This window comes from Anser brachyrhynchus (assembly GCF_964034855.1).
Source record: "Anser brachyrhynchus genome assembly, chromosome: 7".
NCBI classification, from domain to species: Eukaryota; Metazoa; Chordata; class Aves; order Anseriformes; family Anatidae; genus Anser; species Anser brachyrhynchus.
Genome location: NC_137701.1, coordinates 13,306,762 through 13,322,863, shown reverse-complemented (window position 1 = coordinate 13,322,863; position 16,102 = coordinate 13,306,762). Strand labels below are relative to the sequence as shown.

Here is a 16,102-nt window from a genome sequence, read left to right as displayed (position 1 = left end):
GGGTCTCACAACTGAAACCTGTGCAGACTTCAGGTGCTGATTTCATGAATCTCCCAAGAAAAGACAGGGAAAACAAACACTTGTGTGGATCTTTAAGAGTTACCATAGGATTTCCCGCAGTTTCACACACATGCTTTCTTTCTTGCTTAATGACAGAGATCTTCATTGTGAGCGTGTATTTCTAGATATTTGTGAAACAGGGAGGACTGCAGAAATTAATCTTAGGTAGCCCTCTCCTAGTTTGGGCAAGTTCAGATCTGTAGTCCTCACTGCCATTGGATCAGTGGCTGCCACGGGGAATGGCTGGGGTGCAGGGATCAGACTTGGATGTTACTTCTGGGACGGCTGTCCTGTTTGAAAAGTAATAGGTTCGGATTTTTATGAAAAGCACCGATTGACACAATCACAGCTGTTTCTGAAAGGGAAGATGTTTGGGTAAGGTATTTGGTGCCTCTCGAGCAAACTGGAAACTGAGGAAATAATGGAGGGGTAAAAAAAAAAAAAGAACTTTTCTCCCAGCTCTTCTCTGCCATCTGTTTTGCCTCTGAATACATATTCGCTAACCATTAATGAAAGGAGATAAAAACTTGGCTTATCTGCCCCTCACGTGTCCTGTGGGCAGGAGTAATCTGAATGGATAACCTCTTTGAATTGCCAGGCTGAGAACAGAATGGTTCCCCTGCCTTCCTGAAAGCACGGCTCCCTACTTCTGCCCAGGTTCTGCCCAGGTGGGCTTTCTGTGCACTTTGGATTTACCAGGTCATCCGTTGCCTGGCAGCCCTGGACTGATCTGTCAGAAGACAAACCTCATTGTATATTTAATAGTGCCTTGTGCATGTCTCACTACACTTAATGTCCCTGTTTCTGCCCTTTCCCTGTCTGTTCTTGCCTTTCTCCTCCTACCCTCTGCACAAGATCTTTCTGTCACTTGAACCTGAACTTTCAGCCAGTTATGACATTCTTCTGACCTTTGCAGCTAAGCTCTACTTCCTCCTTCACTGTGAAGATGTCTGTGATACGATCTCTCTACTCTGCATATGCTGCTGAGACTTCTGTACGGGTCCCACTTACTGTTGCTCTTGTGATGATTTTGTTTTTACCCTGAAGTTATGTATCTGCATCGTCTACTCAATTCAATTTCCGGCTGACGTCGTTGTGTTGCCTAGGAATAAAATTAAGTATTGATCAGTGTGCACTCAGCAGACAAATTAATTAATATATTAATTATGTATAACAATGTGCCATTCCAATAATGTTTGGTACCTAACAGTTTAAGTAGTAGTGTGCATGTGCTGTTTGCTTTCATCTTAGTCTTTAACAGTTCTGAGTCCTTTTGTCAGTGATGGTCTGAGCATCGATAACTTGCTGGTGCTGTCATTTCTTGACATGTTCTTGCTTGTTATTTTCTACTGGCCATAAATTTCCAGGAGAAGCCCTATGCCACCCCACTGGTTACTGCTAAATCTTCTCATTTGCTGGAAGCCAAGCTGAAATACTTGTAGTTAATATCCCACCTTTTGGAGACCTGGTAAATGCCAACATCTCCTTTACTTGGATGGAGTGAGTAGCTTTCAGGGACTGACCTGGCTGGGGAGCTGATCAGTTGTTTGCCATAAGGTATCTTCCTCTGTCAGGTGTTTTGTTACGGAGTGTGCAGGTAGATGGAACTTGTCTTCTTTGCCCCCTGGTGGCCTCCACTCTGCTCAGAGTCCTGTGCCTCCATTAGACCTACAGAGAGATTACAGACAGACATTGTGGATACAGGACTCAAGAAGCACAAATGGGGGGGAAAAAAGTTTCTCTACTCTGATGTCTTGGTACTAGATCACACTGGATTCTGCCCATGAAAAATCTTTGAAAACCTCTGGTCAGAGAACTTCTTTAATACAAGCCGTGTGCTTAATGTGAAACTGTGTCCCTGTGCTGGCTTAGCAAGTGCTACAAGCAGCATATAAAAGTATCATGTAGCCTGAGTTTAGTGAACATGGTGGGAGGTACAGAGCTTTCCCTTTTGTGTCCCTCCCTTTTAATTACTGTGATCTCTCATGAGCTCAACCCAGTTTTATTATGAAGGTTTTAAAATGTTAGGGGGCTTAAATGTGAGGTTAGCCTATTATGTGGCTGTTTAAATCAGCACAGTTGTGGTATAGTAAGTGCTTGATGATGAGCTGCGAATATTCAGTTATTATAACTGGCCTGTCTCCCTCTCTGGGTACAGAGAGTAACCGGTCTTGGCCATCTGAACAAACCGGCCAGAAGTATTTTCAAATACTTAAGTCAAGCTTTCCTAGAATAGAGTGGGTGGGCTGTAGAGTTGTAAACCACTGTACTCGTGGTATATCCCGCCCTGTATGGAGAGGTCTGACCTGTGACTTGACTTGTAGGGCACGAATGTTAGGAGAACGTTTAGATTCAAAGCTTGGAAGTAGCCATACATGAAACCAAGCTTGTGTGCTGCATGGAAAAGTGTGAAAGGGTTTGTCATTAGAAATACCATTTACACAATGGTTTGCTGTGTAATTTTCCCCCTTTGGAGAAATGCTGTTGATGTCTTTTAGAGCACAGAACTTTGTACAATGTTTTTTTTTTTTTTTTTTTAGTCTAGTAGTGTAGATATAGCATCTTCTGTCTTTTTAAGATGCCTGACAGAGTTGTGCTGCAGGATGTCCGGTTACTGTAGGAGAATCTTAAGGATGTTTTTTTTTTCTTTATAGAGTTGTTCCTGATTTGCATTTCTATTGGGAAAAAAATGCCTAAAAGTTCATTTGCAAGCCTGAATTGTTTGTGAGGAATAGTCAAAGAAAATGAAGAAAAAGCCTTGAAATTGTTTTGTTTTGCAACATTGCATTTCCAAAACAAATGAACTAAAGTAGAAAGAAAGCATCAAAACAAAAGGACTTTGATGAAGACAGTTTTGGAATCTCAGTTCATGTTTCCTTAAGTTCTGAGTTTGTTTGAATTTGGAATGTGGTAATTTGGAATGTGTACTCTATCCATGGGTTTTCCCAAGCCATGGAGAGAATTTGCTGCCTATCATTTTATGGTTTTTTTGCAAAACCCATGCTGAGTTGCAGTGTGCTTCTGCATGGAGAGCAGACGGCATTCAGCAGCCAGCCAAAGGACATTGTGCTTTACAGAAAATGCTGCCGACTGGATGCAAACTCTCACAGCCCAGGGATACCCGTGCTGTCGCTGTTACTCTTTGCCACATTTAAATGTATGGCTTGTTCTGACAGTCTTGGATTGCTGTGCACGCCTCTGGTAAATTCCTTGTGGGGAAAGGACAGAGCAGCTCTTTTGGCCTGTATGGGAATCTTAAGCTGCATGTTACTGGAGAAACAGCATCTCTTTGTACACCTTTATGTGTAGTTATGTAGAAATAGATGCAAAGGGAGGATTGAGGGTGCGGCCTTGAGTCAAGTTTTGTGTATTTAGCTGTGCACAGTCCAAACGCTTCTTAAACTCCGACAGGCTGCGTGCCATGACTACTTCCCCGGGTAGCCTGTTCCAGTGCACGACAACTCTCTCAGTGAAGAACCTCTTCCTGATGTCCAGCCTGAACCTCCCCTGTCGCAGCTTGACACCATACCCTCAGGTCCTATCGCTGGTCACTAAAGAGAACAGATCGGCGGCTGCCCCTCCACTCCCCCTTGTGAGGAAGCTGTAGGCCGCAAAGATGGAGCAGGTCTGTGTGAGCTGAAGGTTCAAGTGTTTCCAGTGCACCAAACTTTCATGTGGATTTTTCTTCTTTGCTTTTGATTGCAGACTTCCCTAGACAATGTCCATTTAGTTATCTAGTAGCTAATATACTGTTACAAGACAAGCAAATTAAGGTAAATTAACATTTTTTTCTTACATTTTGCATAAATTACAAGCACTGGGTAAAATAAAATAGTGTACTGCTTTCAAATTGAGATCTTACAACAAGATCTAATACTGCAGAAGGTATTGAACTACTAATTTCTCAAACTCCTCAAAGGAGAATATAGTAAAGTATAATCTTTTCAGTGGGAATGGAAATGGTATTTTGAGGAAAATCTCTTTAAAATACCAACCTGCGAGGCATTGTCAAAAAGCTTAGCAATATTTCACTATTCTGTCTTCCTTAGGAAGCCCTAAGGATGGAATTTCTCCATTGGTAAACATGAATCAATTTTGGTCTTGAAGCAAACCTCATTCCAGATATTTATTGCTGTCTAAGCTTTTATAGAAAACGTATTTTATTTGATCCTGCTGTTCCTCCTACTGCTCCCTATTCAAAGTACAGTACCAACACAAATGTCTTTCTTTGCTGTTATATAAGCTTTTGTCCTCTGTGGATGGGGACTTGTTGGACTGTCCAGACTGTGGACTCCCTGGAGTTTGCTTTGGTCATTCATGTTGGAGGTGCCCATGGTTTTTTACAAACCTTAAAAATACTTGGCTGCAGGAGGTAGGCAGCTGAGAGTGACACCTCCCTGTGTTCCTGGTACCTTGTTTTCAGGTTGTGATGGCAAACCTATGAGTCATTGCCTTATGTATGCATGCTTGAAGGAATTCTGTTGCCAAGGTGACTTTTCAAATACTATTTTTGCAAGGGCAGGTCTTTTCTGAGAAGGGAGCCGCAGATCTGTGCACTTTCCTTCCTACACAAACTGAGGATGGGCTCACAAGAGACTGGACCTATCTAAATCACACCGACCAGGGAAGGAGGGTTGTGTTCTGCAGCAGAGCTGAGAGGCTCTGGCTCTAGGTTCTTCTAATGCTCTTTCTGTCTGGAAAACTAACTGGAAAACAAAACCCTGATACTCTGCATGATCAGTTGTTAAGGAGGTGGTCAGGTCTAACCTCCTTGGTTTGTTTTTGATCTTTCTTACTAATTTTCCATGAATCTTTTAACTGTGTTATGATTCCACATGGAGCTCAACAGAGAGATTCCCAGTACCTTGTAGCAGTGTGTGGTCTGCCCTTGCTGCAAGCCTTTCTCAAAGGTCAGTGTTCATAAATGGGGATGTATTCTCTCTGTCCCTAGACCTTTTACATATGACATAACACTTGCAGTGTTCATCACTACCTCTTCCTAGGGCTGGCCTCCTTGTCTCTGTAGTCTTTTCACATTGAAGGTACTATGTTTGTCAGTCACCTTTGCACAATGAAAGTGTAAAAACAGAGGCCCCATTATAAGTTTCTTTGTGCCCCTATATGCAATCTGGAAAATGATACAGATATTTTGAATTTATTCAACTAGAAGCATGGCGTTTGAGAATGCATGCTAATAAGAGCTAAGGGCTTGAACTCTTGGATCTCTAGGGATGTTTTTAGAAACCGTCTCTGCAGAGAAAAAGTGCCAGCTGTCTTGCTGAAGGGAACAGAATTTAATTTTTCTGCTGCATTTGAAGAAATGTCAGCTTGTACAAAACTTGAGAAAGAAATAGGCCAGAAGTGTCTGTGGCAGAGATGAGGATAGTAATGTGGCAGTTATGAGCCCTAGTTTCCACTATGTGTGACCCAGGCTACGAATGCATGCACTGGTGTAGTGCTTCATGCCCCAAGCACTTGTGCTATTTCACAGAAATAACGTGTGCCAGAGGAGAGGAGGAGCAACTTGATAGGCTTCCACAGACGAGGCTGGGAATTGGCAGTGGAACAGGCACCACGGATCTTGGGCCAGTGTCTTTCCAAGCAGGACCAGGAAGCAGGGATATTGGTATACTCCCAAGGGGGTATACGTGCAGCTTGTTTGCAAAACTTGCACTAGGGCTGGGTGCAGTTACACTGAGAAGGCTGGCATCCTTGAGAAGGGAGGACTGCCCATGTGCTCAGTGACATCTCCCCACTTAGAGTCAGGACTTAAGGGCTTTGCATAACTCCATTGTCCCCTGTGTCTGAATTACAACAGAGGAAGTTGCTTTACCTCTATCGTAATGTTCAATACTGCTGTACAAGCTCATCAGCTTTATAACCTGGAGTTGGCAGAGTTGTGCTGGTTTGTTTCTTATGGAGTATCTTGAGCAGATCAGACTCTCCTGAAGGAGAGGGAAAGAAATGTATGGTGGCCCCCCTGGTGCTGTCTGAAGCAGACTTTGGCCTCAGCTCCAGTCTTGCACTTCATGAAGACTTGACTCTTAAGCTTCAGTGGTGATAAAGAAAGTGAACAAAGCCCAGCTGCTGCTTCTCTCTGTGGTGGCTGGGGCCATTAAGTTGCCCTCAGAGGCAGGCCGGTGAGTTTTCTCTGCTTGTTGTAGCAGGCAGGAGGTTGAAGGAGGTTTCTTGGCTAAGTGTAGAAAAGCAGAGGCTCTGCTGCACACCTTTGACTCCTCGTGTGTGGTCTGAGATCTAGCCTTAGTGCTGGGAAGGACTGCTGAAATGGGGGCAGACTGGGGACTTCTGGAGAGCGGGTTGCCCAGGGAAGGAGAGTAGAGGGGGAGGAGAACCTCCCTCGGCCTACTAAGCACACCCCTTCTGATAGACCCCAGGATGCCATTGGTGTTGGCTACAAGGGCACAGTGCTGGCTCATGGTCATCCCGCTGTCCACCAGGGCCCCCAGGTCCCTCTCCCCTTCACTGCTCTCCAGTAGTTCAGTCCCCAACTTATACTAGTGTTTGGGGTTGTTCTTGCCCAGATGCAGGACTCTACACTTGCCCTCATTATATTTCATTAAGTTTCTCCCCACCCAATTCTCCAACCTGTCGAGGTTTCACTGGATGGCAGCACAGCCTTCTGGCATGTCAGCCGCTCCTCCCAGTTGTGTGTCATCAGCAAACTTGGTGATGGCGCAGTCCGTTCCCTCATCCAAGTCGTGGATGAGTATATTGAATAGTACTGGTCCCAGGACAGACCCTTGGGGTGCTCCACTAGATACAGGCCTCCAACCCGACTCCGTCCCATTATCCACAACTCTCTGGCTTCTTTCCTTCAGCCTTTTCCTTCAGTTTACAGTCCACCTCACTACCGAAACATCCAGACCACCCTTCCTCAGTTTAGCTGTGGAGATGCTGTGGGAGATGGTGTCAAATGCTTTACTGAAATCAAGATAGACCATGTCCACTGCCTTTCCATCATCTATCCACCTGGCTATGTCTTCATAAAAGGCTATCAGGTTGGTCAAGCACGACTTCCCCTTGCTGGAGCCATGTTGACTGCACCTAATGACCCTTTTATCCTTGATGTGGCTACAGACAACGCCAAGGATAAGTTGTCCATCACCTTACCAGGGATGGAGGTGAGGCTGACCGATCTATAGTTACCTGTGCCCTCCTTGCCCTTTTTGAAGACATGAGTGATGTCACTTGTATTGCTAACTGGAGATGAATCTTTTGCAGAGGGAGGTTTGGCGTCCTTGCTGTAGCTGTTTGGAGTCTGGGAATGTTTACTTTACGCCTTTTGGAGGCGTGACATCAATATGAGGACATTAGTCACCCTTGCTTGGGGTGCGAAGCGGGGTTTGGAACTAGGCTCTTTAAATAACCACGGGGTTCTGGAAGGATTGGGAATGCAGATAGTATTTGAAATAGGATGCCTTTCTCATTGGGGGAAGAAGGAAAGCTTGTGTGCTGGTGTAATGATTAAACATGATCAAAAATAATGTAGCTTGTTCTGGAATATAAAAAGCAGACACTGTATCCATGGTGAAACCTGTCCTGTCCCATTGAGGGCTATCACATGCTTTTCAGTATTGTTTTCCGAGACTACTGAGGGTGCCAGGACCTGGAGTCAGTAAAACCCAAGCACTCCCTGCCATGGTCTCTGTGCATTTTGTGCAGGCTACTAAGCTGTCTCTGGGGGCTTCTCTAAGAGTAAGGGGGCAAATAACCAGAATATCAGCCCCCTGCCCCTGGCCTTCATAGAATCATTAAGATTGGAAAAGACCTCCAAGATCATCTGGTCTAACCATCCTGCTACTACCATTGTCACACACTAAACCATGTCCCCATACCACCTCACGTCTAGGTCTCACTAGTCCCATGTACCCTAGTCTCCTCAGACGCTTCTGGAGCAGTGCTTTCTGGAGGAGAAGCAGAACTTGAAGTCACCTTGTTGGGAGCTGAGCTGCTGAATGGGATGAGGATGCCCAGGGAGTGCTGCCTCACTGCTGGGGAACATTTTGGCTGACTTTCTTCCTGGCTTGTGCTGTCTGTCAGTTTTCTTGCAGGAAAAAAATGAACACCTTCAGGCTTCTGCTTGGACTTCTGTCAGGTCACACCACGGTTGCTTTCCACCAGGAGACTGGGAGAAATGCAAGTGTTTTGCTGTTTCTCAGGCTCTTTCAATGAAAAAGAATAACAGACAATTCACAAGTGACACTATGTAATTTTAAACAACCAACCCATCAAAAACCCAACAACAGAAAACCCACCCAGTCTTCCGCTTTTGGATGTACTCTTTACAAAATTTCTTCAGTGAATTTATTCAGCAGCTGTAGGCATATGCTCATTTTTGCTGCTGTTAAACAACTGGGGCTGAAATTAACACATCTGTTGTTGTTTAACTTCAATTTATACTGTACCCTGTTTTGCCAAAATATTATGTTTCAAGCAGCAGCTGCCTCACTGTTACATGTCACCAGAGTTCTGGGAATACTGCTTAATACTACATGCTATTTTTTAATAACTTACCAGAAGGGGACTTGGTGCTTTGCTGTAGCTTTGTGAGGAAGGAGCAGATGCTTGTGTTGCAGAACCCTCTGTTATAGTGTGGTGTAGCACAGGTGCAATTTTGTGTCTGATATTTCTGCTCACAACTGAATCCTTGAACCAATGTGATTTCCAGGAACTGTTTCAATATGCTTGTGAAGCCCCTGTTTTCATCTTCTTTGTTGTGGACTGAAACTTGGAAAGTGAGACCCTATGGCTTACAGAAACCTGTGGTATTATGCCTTAAACCCAGTCTTGTGTCTGTGCTTGTTGCAGGTTTGTTTCTGAATGCCTAGCAATGGTAAACTGGGAGTTTTTAAGGTAGGAGATGTATATATTTTCAGTGTAAATACCTTGACAGCAGTCCTTGAGAAACAAAATGGAAACAAACGAACAAAAACAACCCATAATTGTTGCTGAAATGAAGTTGTGCTGAAATAACCTGCTTCTCTGCCATGAAAGCAGGATCCTGAGGATTGCCAGGGATAGTATCAAACGTTTGATGTAGGAGGCAGAAAGATGTTGCTATTTTGATAATTTGTTTTTATTTAAGATGTTTTGTACTGTACAGATGGGAGGGAAGAAAAGCACATCCTCACTAAAAGGAATAATTGTCAAGTTACAATCTGCGAATTACCCTCAGCTAATGTAAATGGTTTTGGTAACCGTCTTTTCCTGTGAAAAAAAATTTCAAAGCCAAGCATTGTTAAATTAGATGTAGGATGGGCTGGTGGGAGGGAGAGAACCCAAGCCCCTTGTATTTCATGGAAAAATAATTAAAATGGAGCTGCAGTCTGACTTTTGATCTCAGAGGTGCTTGCAAGCTAAATAAAAATAAAGACTACCTGGGGAGAGCCTGTGCTGTTAGTTAACTAACTGAATTCTGCCTCTTCTGATGGAAAAGTTCTCCAGTGAATTTTAAGCGGCTTTGGCATTCACCACTGCAACTGGAAGTTGCCAAACACAACTTGGCAACTTGCAACAACAGAAAAACCCCTTTTTGATGGGTGGGGAGGGATATACAAAGTGTAAATATCTGTGGAATATGCAGTGCTATTCTTTATGGGCTTGGTGCAGAAGGGTAGGGGTTGGCCACTCCACGCGCTGCAGGAGGAGGAGTGCTGGTGACCTCTGCAGATACGTGGGATGAATTGATGAACTGGCACCTCACTCTTGTCACCTCCCCAGGTGGGGGCTGGATATCTTTGTGGCATATGGGAGGCTGAAACCCTGACAAGTGTTCACAAGCAGCGCCTTCCAGCCAGAGAGCTGCTAGACATGTGTGCTTCCTTGGGAATAATCACCGATGGTAAGGCCTTTGAATTTGTGGAGCTGTCTTGGCCCGTGGGACCTTAATTGCTCTCTGACAGTTAATACGGCCTAGCTGTCATGGCTGATGTGGTTTTTAATGTGTCAGACAGCATCCAAAAACTCTGTCGTAATAAACACCCAAACACCATTCTGTCAAGATTAGCACTGGTCCATAAGATTTGCCCCCCATACTCCCTTAAAATTAGCCCCAAAACGCAGATAGATTAGGCTGCCCACCTAGTCCACATCCCACGGATTGTGGAGGGATGCTCCCCTTCCCTGGCACTGCCCTGGAAATCTGCAGCTTAAGGCCCCAGTGCTGAGTGCTTGTCATTCTGCTTGTAGAGGTTGGGCTCCTGCCAAGAAAACAGCTTTTGTGTTTCCTTAAATATTCTGCTGCTGTTTGGGAAAAAAAAAATAAATATCTGAATTGATGTTATTACTAGAATTGGCCAGCTGGCTGAATTTTTTTCATTAACAAATCCCACTGGGCGCTGTTTTCCCAATGAAGTAATGAGCATGTTTTCAGACAAGGGGGCAAATCTTCCCCCCTGCTTTTGCTTCTGAAATCTGAAACTGCTCATATAGTTGGGATCTGCTAGAAATGCGGGGAGAAGGCTTCCAGTCTCAGCACCCACGCAGACATCATTGGGATGTGTTTTTCTATTTACATTATGGCTTCTTGTAATCCGTTATTGTTCTCCTGGCAGTGAAATCACAGGAATTTGTGGTGATGGTGTGGGGGAACGACAGCTGGAAGTTGGTTACTGGGGACATGCAGTTATGCCAGGAGACTGGTGCCATCTGCTCACATTTGCCTGAATCTCTGCCACTGTGCACAGCGTAGGTCCTGGCTGGGGCAAGAAGTCAGGAGAACAGCTGCTTCAGGCATCATCTGGAATCTTGTCCTCTCGAGAAGATGAGCAGCAGACTGCAGTGGGGTTGTTGACGTTTGTCTGTCCCTTGGCTGGATAGGAAGCCTGGTGGGCTGCATTCCCAGTTCAGACAATGCAGGGGGAGGGTAGGCTCAGGGGGGTCCCAGACCCCACTAAATCAAGAGAGGTGGGCAGTTAATCGTGATTTAAACTTACGTAAGTCAGTTGTCGTAGCATCTGCTTTGAAGCCACAGTAAATGGATTTATGAAATTTACCCTTAAAATTATTAGATGAGCTTTTTAAATAACTGATCACTTCTAGATATGGTTTGTTTCTTGCTTCTTTGGTATATTAATTGCAGTAACATTTTTCTGGGACAAGAGGAAATGAAAGCAACAGCTTCATTCTCTGTGTCCTTTAGAAACTCAAATTCAACTTGTTGCTGTTGTTGCTGCCTTTATGTAAAAGTCCCCCCAACCTTATCAGGCTTGTTCTGATTTTCACACATTGAAATTATTAAGTTCTGATCCTGCTTTTGTTTAAATCATCCTGAAAGATTTGAAGCTTCAGAGAAGTTGTCTTCAGTGAATTGTTTTCAGAGTTGTATTAAATTCCTTTATTCTTTTTGAATTCTGTTTGAAGGGGGAGAGAAAGGACACTTTTTTCTTTTCTAGGCTTAAGAATAGCGTAAGCTGAGAGGAGTAGTGTTTGGGGAGCTTATTCTTCTATTGGCATTCCTGTAGCAATATTCACAGGATGTTTCATGAGAAAATTTGAATAAAGTCTTTTTTTTTCCTTAAAAACAGAACAAAACAAAAAAAATAGGAAGGTAAGATAAAAATCTGTAGTGTCTGAAGTGCATCTCTATTAAGAACATTTGGGACTCTTTTTTTACTTGGTATTGAATATCAGCAATTAACCGCTGTTTTCCGAATAGCAAATTTAGTGTATAGTAGGCGTTAGCCTTTTTCTAAGCTATTAATAACGGGCTGCCACTTAGGGATTCCACAGATACGCATTTTTCAGACCATTTCCAGACCTCTGTCTGCCTGCCATTTGCAGTCTGGGCAGAAGCTGAGGATGGGCCAATTGCTTACGTGGATGCCCAGCAGCTGTGTCAGAAGGCCTTTCCTTCTGTCCCTGCATGCCTGCAGTCTGTATTACTTGTCTTCCTAGTTTTATCAGTATGCATATTTTCAGACTGAAACTTGCTTTTTGCTTCCACTTCTGGAAACTGTAAGCGCTCTGAGTCTGTCCTCACTGGTTTATTAGATTTATCTTGGTTTAGCAATCTGTTGCTCATGCAGCCTCAAAAAGGAAATAAACCCAGACCTAACAGAGATCTGTGGCAACTTGTCTTGGTACATGGATGCCTGTGGAGTGATGAACGGTTGTGGCTAGCTTTCAGAAGGAGATGCCAGCTACTCAGGCCAGGTTCCTGTGGGAATGCAGAACATGAGGTGCAAAATTCTCATGAAAAGCCTTGAGCTACCAAAAAGCAGGACCTATGCTGCTGATCTGATCTTGTTGCCTTCTTATTTCTTAATTGACAGTGAGCCAATTTTGATTTGTTCAGCTCTGAGCTGAGATGTGATGTAAGTCCGTGGGCAGCCTGTCCAACATGTTGACACATCCAAAGGCGACAAAGGTTGAGCAAAAGATTACAGACTCTGCAGTACTGTCTTTCTGAAGTGTCCAGCAGAGAATTAGTGTGCAGAAGCCAAGTTCCATCTCATATCTCTTTTTTTCTAGGTTTAGAAGAAAAACCAATTCTTTCAAAAAAAGAAAAAATGAAGCTGAGGAAAGAAAGATGGCTACAGAGTAAGTACTCCTCCAAAGCACAGCTGTATGGGGGGACATCTCACAGGGTAATCCTGGGTAACCCTGATGTATTTTTCTGTAGATGGGGTGTGGGTGAAAGTGTTGGGTTGTGGCAAGACGAGGGTTGGGGGTCAGGGAGTCTGAACACTTCTCAGAAACCTTCGTCTGCTTCCCAGAATGTGGGATAAAAGTCCTTTTTTGCTTTTTCCCCCCTCTCCAAAGGGCATTTACACTGAGATTCAGTCTGTGTCCTTGTTTTTGATCTTTCTCCATGTGCAATGTGACTACTTAAAAGCCTTCAGCTATTTAAAGAAGACTTAGCGGACGGGATCCCCTGGAACAGTGTCCTTAGGGACAAAGGAGCTGAACAGAGCTGGCAACTCTTTAAGGATGTTTTTCATAGAGCGCAAGAACTCTCAATTCCCCTGTGTAAGAAAGCAAGCAGGAAGGGCAGAAAAACAGGATGGGTGTGCAAGGACCTGCTGGTCAGACTGAGGCACAAGAAGGAAACGCACAGGCAGTGGAAGCAGGGACATGTGGCCTGGGAACATGTGGTACAGGGATGCTGTCCGGATGTGCAGGGATGGGATCAGGAAAGCCAAGGCACAGATGGAACTGAGCTTGGCAAGGGATGCAAAAAATAAGAAGAGATTCTTATAGGTACATTGCTCAGAAAAGAAAGGCCAAGGAGAGTGTAACCCCTCTGATAAACAAGAAGGGAGAACTGGTAACAACAGACATGGAGAAGGCTGAGGTACTCAACGACTTCTTTGCCTCAGTCTTCGCTGCCAGTCAGGCTTTCCACAACTATTGTTTCCCTGAACCTGTAGGTGAGGGCTGGGGGGGCAAAGTCCCTCCTGCTGTAAGCAAAGAACATGTTCAAGACCACCTGATGAAACTGAACGAGTTTACAGGGCATGATGACACATATCCCAGGGTCCTGAAGGAACTGACTGATATAGTTGCAAAGCCCTCTCTCCATCATGTTTGGAAATTCCTGGCAGTCAGGCAAAATCCCTGGTGACTAGAAAAAGGGAAATATCACTCCCATTTTAAAAAAGGGTGGAAAGGAGGGCCTGGGCAACTACAGACCAGCGAGCATCCCCTCTGTGCCTGGCAAGATCATGGAAAAGATCTTCCTGGAAGCAATATCAAGGCACATACAAGACACAGAGGTGATCTAAGACAGCCAGCATGGCTTCACCAAGGTGAATCATCTTTAAAGGTCAGGTCTTACCTTCTTTGTGCAGCTGTGTATGGGACCCACTTGCAGGTGCCAGTGGGAGCCAAGAGTCAGGGAACCTCATCCTGCAAGTTGGAGGTGGCCTTGTTTGGGGACCTTTTGAGAGGGTGTGCAAGAGGCTTGCTATTCCTCACCTGGTGGAGCAGGGAACATCACAGCTCCTCTCTCACTGGCATCTCTCTGCTGGCAGCAGAAGCAGCCTCTCCATGTCAGCTTCTGAGGTACTGCTGGTGGGATGGGGAGTAGCAGAGGGATTCCTCTTGCCACCTGGAGCTGTTCCTGGGACAGGCTTTTCCCTTAACACCTTTCTGCCCAACAGAATTGCTGACAGACTGTGTTTGGTGTTGAGCAATGTGGCTTTCTGCTGCACCATATGCTCTCTGCTCCTGAGCTCTCACTGTGCTTTGAGCTTGAGTCCATCAACCTGTCATTGCCCCAGTCACAGTGGAGGTGTCTCCCCTTACATAAAAAGATGGTAATTTAACACCATGACAGCTAAGGAAGCTTCTTCCCTATCATTAAAAAACAAATTCCGTTCACAACTGCGACCATCATTGTCCCTGTTGAGCAAAAAACATAGATGGCTGTGGCAGTCCTAACAGCTGGCCTGCCACTTTGTTTTGGTGCTCTTAAAGTTCTCTGTGTGTATATCTGATACTGTTAGGGAAACATTGGAAAGGAGTGCTGGAGCACAGCTGAGATGTTTCTGGCCTGATATCCTGTCTCTAACCGTGGCCAGTACCTGATATTGTGGAGAAAGGTAAGCCATCAGCAGTTTTCTGTGACACAGAATCAATAGTAGAAGGGGTACACGGGACTCATGTCTTCTGCAAGAAAGAGGACATGCTCCTGGAGCTAGGTGACAGCACTGCTCCCATAGTTCAGGTCAGTCACTTTGGAGGTGAGGAGAGCCTAAAAGCACACTTTCTACACTCTTTTAATCATGCCCTCCTGCTTATGTGTCTTTCTTGCATTAGTCTTTCTCAAGATTATGTATGATGCTTTGGCCCTGCAATGGCCCCCTTTTCTCCTCTCTTGGCTCTAAAATTACTAAACTGAGGGAAAACAAATGAAATGCGCTGGCTTTGCTTTTCAAAGAACACCAAGATAGAAAATTTCAGGTCAAACTACCTCTAAGAAGATACTAGTTATTAGCAGTGCTTCAGAGATACAGAAGTGCCTAAACTGTTGTCTGACTTCACTTCCTCACTAAATCTGTGGCCAGTGTTCTCTGGTAAATGGTTTACTGAGGGTAAGAAATCCCTGAGATTTTTTTTTTTTAAAAGGCAAATTTTAGTACCAGGTGTGCAGCTTTTTATTGAGGAAAAACTGAGAACAGCTGGAAAGAGCTTATATAAACATCAATAAGAAAAACTGTTATTATTAGCTGGCAGAACAAAATGAAATTATATTTCTAGGGATGGTGATTCTTTAATGAAGCTTGGCATTCTAACATTGTCACAACTGACTTTGAGGAGCTTCGATCAACTGAAACAGAAACTCATCGATTTTTATTTGATGCAGATAACTTAATACTTATTGTTGGTTTTGCCGTACTTGCTTGGCCTGCTCCCCTTATCCTCAAAAGGGAACACAACTTTGACAGTCGAAGTTGTTATGATTAAATTTCTGTCGTAAATCTTTCCAAGAGTTTGTCTCTTCTTAACCCAGGGCTGCTTTCTTGACATTGGATGCCAGGACCCTGAGAACTAAATTTCAGTCCATTAGTGCAAATGGAAAACTTGGAAATTTTTCATTTCAATAAATCATCATAGGAGAGACTAGAGAGGGAAAAAAATTATGCAATGCTTCAGAGATTAGAAGTATGCACATTTCAGAATACATATATCGTATGGCTCCTCAGACACAGAAGACTTCATAGGAAAAGAATTTGGGATGTTTGTGCAGAATCAGGTGTCTGAAAATTTTGAGCACATACTGTTTATGAAAGCACTGAAGTAGTCAGCTTCATAAAGCCAGACCAAAAAAAGAAGTGATGCAGAACAGAAAGCTGTGTTCTTGGCAGGGATTGCTGTGAAGAGAAGCATTTACAATCCAGATTTGTCACAAACATCCATGTACAGCAAAAATTGCAGTTCATCAAAAACTGTTGTTCTTCAACTGAAACAGCTTATAGCTGGGGGGCAAATGAGACAAAAATACTGAAGGAACAAGCAGCTAGCGAGTGAATTTGAGTTCATCTTTCTTGAATGTAGGCAGCTGGGTTAGACCCAGAAT

The 16,102-nt window shown here is 44.1% G+C and overlaps 1 protein-coding gene across 4 annotated transcripts in view; it reads left to right on the top strand.

Moving 5' to 3' along the window:
• SLX9 (SLX9 ribosome biogenesis factor) overlaps positions 1-16,102 on the top strand; it is a 54,114-nt gene that overhangs the window by 27,613 nt on the left and 10,399 nt on the right. For 3 of the 4 annotated variants that reach the window (XM_080601330.1, XM_080601332.1, XM_080601329.1), the window contains one exon: positions 12,553-12,621. In XM_080601330.1, the coding sequence (XP_080457456.1) occupies positions 12,553-12,621 (69 nt within the window). Of the gene's footprint in view, positions 1-9,801; positions 9,923-12,552; positions 12,622-16,102 lie in introns of all 4 variants that reach the window. The other variant, XM_080601331.1, reaches the window with a different exon arrangement.